This window comes from Myotis lucifugus, unplaced genomic scaffold (genome assembly GCF_000147115.1).
Source record: "Myotis lucifugus unplaced genomic scaffold, Myoluc2.0 scaffold_140, whole genome shotgun sequence".
In the NCBI taxonomy this organism is placed as follows: domain Eukaryota; kingdom Metazoa; phylum Chordata; class Mammalia; order Chiroptera; family Vespertilionidae; genus Myotis; species Myotis lucifugus.
The window spans coordinates 2,828,738-2,832,444 of record NW_005871188.1 but is presented as its reverse complement, the minus strand read 5'-3'; the positions used below and the strand labels follow the sequence as shown (position 1 = coordinate 2,832,444).

The 3,707-nt window shown below is 38.3% G+C and overlaps 1 protein-coding gene across 1 annotated transcript; it reads right to left on the bottom strand.

The window, feature by feature from the left end:
* Positions 1 to 1,350: 1,350 nt before the first annotated feature.
* LOC102439769 (dynein light chain 1, cytoplasmic-like) lies at positions 1,351 to 1,608 on the bottom strand. The gene has a single exon (XM_006094702.1). It carries the CDS (start codon positions 1,606 to 1,608, stop codon positions 1,351 to 1,353), a length of 258 nt encoding a protein of 85 aa, XP_006094764.1.
* Positions 1,609 to 3,707: the final 2,099 nt, after the last annotated feature.

The following is a 3,707-nucleotide window of genomic DNA, read 5'->3' as shown; positions in this document are numbered from 1 at the left end:
ATCAATGATGAGAGACAATAATTGATCAGCTGCATCCTGCACACTGGGGATTGATCCCACAACCAGGGCATGTGCCCTGACTGGGAATCTAACTGTGACCTCCTGGTTCATAGGTTGACACTCAGCCACTGAGCCATGCTGGTCGGGCTACATTGTTAGCTTCTATAAGAATTGGAACCATGTCTTACTCCTCTCTCTGCCTGTCCCCAGCACCTCAGGTAATACTTGGCATAGAGTAGAGCAGCGGTTCTCAACCTGTAGGCCATGACCCCTTTGGGGGTCGAATGACCCTTTCACAAGGGTCGCCTAAAACCATCGGAAAACATATAATTACATATTGTTTTTTGTGATTAATCACTATGCTTTAATTATGTTCAATTTGTAACAATGAAATTGGGGGTCACCACAACATGAGGAATTGTATTAAAGGGTCGCGGCATTAGGAAGGTTGAGAACCACTGGAGTAGAGGCTCTTTTTTATTGAAAGGGAAAGTACAGAGGCTCTTGGAAGAGGCAGCTGATTAGGAGAAAGAACATAATGGTGGTATTCAGGAAACTGCCATTGTAGTTCTGTCTCTGGCAGTGAGACCTTGGAAAGCCATTTTACATTTCAGAAACTTGGTTTCTTTATTGACAAAATAAATCTATTTTTTTCAAGATAACTCTAAAATTCTATTACTTTAAAAATAAAATTGGGGTGGGGAGGTTGTTTCCTTATAGTAGTTAAGTACCAGTTCTGACTAGATATGGCACCTTCAAAAATGGTATAAAAACCCAAATTTTTAAGATTTTAACTCAGCTCAGAAGTACTAGTATACTAAACACTTAAAATTAAATCAACTACTGCCTCAACAATAATGTTCATCTCTCTAAATCTCTCCCAAATGAAAATATACTGCTCTTACCATTCCCATATAAAAGTTCTGAGGTTTGTTATTGTTTTGTACTAGTTTCATTTTTGGTTGGAAAGTGAATTACTAATGTTATATATTAAGTTGAGAAGGTCTTTGTAAAAGAAATTAAAAATTGTATGTATTCTGAATGTCTTTCTTTTTTTCATTTCTCCAACAGATTTATTTTTGGGGAAAAGGAATAGATTTTGAGGAGTTCAAAACATGAAGCAGAGAAGTGTGGAGTAGAAAATAAATACAAATGTAAGCTGCTTTGTTAATTGTTTTATAATCACAGAAAATGAGTATATAGAATGCCCTGTACAAAACACACAATAAAGGTTCAAGATCAAGGTGTTTCTTTAGGCAGAGCTGACGATTTCAGTCTCTGGTACTTGGAATTTAGACTGCAGTCCTTGCTTTTGGATGGATCACTGGGTATGTGTCATAGTCCATGCTTTTAACCAGATTTGAATAGTAGAATGATCACTTGGCCCAGGTAGAAGTAGATGAAGTGCTCGGTTTTATGTGTCAGGTAACTTCCAAAGTTCCTCCCCTCTAAGGAGTTGGACTTGTTGTTACACTCCTTTTTCATATGGGTCGAAATGTCCTTCTCTATGTTATATTTCTCCAAAGCCTGAATAGCACATTCCACAGAGTCCTGTGGCATCTCCTCCAATGCTTCGGCATTTTTGATCACCGCCTTTTGGTGGCACATGGTTCCAGTGGAGCAGGAGCTGGCTGACTACAAGGGTCTCCTGAGGGAGGGACTGACTGGGCTCAGATCCTGAGGGAGAGCCGTTGCTACCAAAGCCGTTGTGTGCATCTCTATTCTCGATGTCTTTATTCTTCCAAAATGAGGGAGTTGTATAAAGACTGAGAACATTTAAAATGAATTGTGTAAGAGCATATTTATTTGTTTAATTATCTGTGTAAGCCGTAGTATAATGAAAATATTGTAATTGTGCTACTTTTCAAAGAAACACTAAGGAGAAAATTGTAAACATCATGGATGGGGAATTATGCACACAAAGACTAATAGCTACAATAACGTTATTCAGAACTGTGCTGGTAATTTGCCCCTTAGGGGGTAAATTTGGAAAAAATATGTGTAAGGTTTAGTCATGTGACTAACACTTAATGGGCATTGTACTGCAAAAGCCACACACACCACATTGAACATTTAGTAATAATTATTTATTTTAGTTATTCTCCTGGCACTTCTCTAGTATCTGCAATTGCTATGGTCTCAAAAACAGCATCTTTTGTATGGCACCCGCCCAACAAGTTAAAATGCACTGGTGGTTTACAACATAGAATTAGCAATTAGATTTTTTCTTTCAACACTTCATTCCTAAGGGCTTAGTCTAAAGAGGAAAAAAATAAAATAAAATGAGTCAATGAAATTCTTCTTTCCTGAGACCTCAGAATCTCTGCTGGTAGTCTTTTTATTAAGTGTTTTACTTAGGGATTATTAGTCTATGTTCGAGAAAATGGCTTGCTTTATGGATAGAAGAGCAATCTATGTGTTGTTTGTGAACGGTGCTGGTTATTCTGCATTTGCCAGCTCCCACTCTACTTATTTGCTTGAGGAGACTAATTCATAGGCATTACATCTCCCGCACTCACTTGTTAGTTGGCTTCCGGTTGAGTAGATCAATGGCATCAGCATGTAAGAAGGGCTTTGACATCACCTCTCTGTCAATACTGTACATTGTCAGGACTGCAGCTTCCTCTGGTGCAGGCCTTTTCCCAGGACTGCAACTCGCATTGGAATTCTGTACTGATTTTCATGTCTCTTGTCCTTTGCACCCCAGAGGATTAATTGCATCCGACCATTGCCAGTCTATGGGTGCCATATCATTCCTATGTATTCCCTGATTTGTCCATATCTTCAAACTTTAATAGAAATCTCATCATTTGCACCATCTGAGGTGAATGCTGTCTTTTTCCAAGACACTAGCCATAAGTTCTAAAGCACTTAATAATAGTCATTGATAATTGATTTTTAGCATGTTGAGTTATTACTTCATTACAGGTCAATATTGCTATTACAGTTGTCTGTGCACAGTTTCTTTCTGTAACAATGTACTATAATGGACACTGTGATGCTCTATCCAAAGAAGTAAATGACTAGATTAACTGAAACAAATTGAAAAAGTCCTTTGTTTCAATTTGGGCTAACTCTGAGGATCATCTCAACTCCAGATCTTGCCATATTGGACTGATGCTTCATTATTACACCATATGGGTCAGCTTCTCTATCTGCCCAATCTTACAGATCTATCTCCTGAGAGCAGGCCCTGATAAATTTTCTGCATGTAATTCTCAGTTTCTAAGACGTTTTCCAGGGAATCCAATCTAAGTCATGCTGTCACTGAAGTCAGCCTGGACTTGAGCTAGTTGAGGAATATAGCTAAAGCCCCAAATTCAGCAAATACTTAGACCATGACTATAAAAATCAAATCCTCTTATAGTCCCTCACTAAAAAAAAAAAAAATCACCATAGCCACTAGTGCAGCTATTACTGAGAATAGAATATACACTTTCTCCTTTCCAGTATTAGAGCTCTTTTTAACTAGGTACCCTCAGAGAATGACTTCAGTCTTGAAGAAATTGTCTTGTGTTCCATCAGGTACTAACTAGGTGGACAGACATTTGAATTGTTCTCACCAGTAATTTCCCAAATCCTCTCTCCTATTTTCTGGCCTTATTCCCTTATTTAAAAAATGTGACTGCCACTGCCTGTCGTAATGGGTTGTTTCCATGAAAGAAAATGAGAGTATTGGCTTCTACCTGAGGCAGGCAGCTTGTTAT

What these genes read in the sequence shown, in the direction of transcription:
- LOC102439769 (XM_006094702.1), bottom strand. Translation starts at nt 1,608, where the DNA reads ATGTGCCACCAAAAGGCGGTGATCAAAAATGCCGAAGCATTGGAGGAG.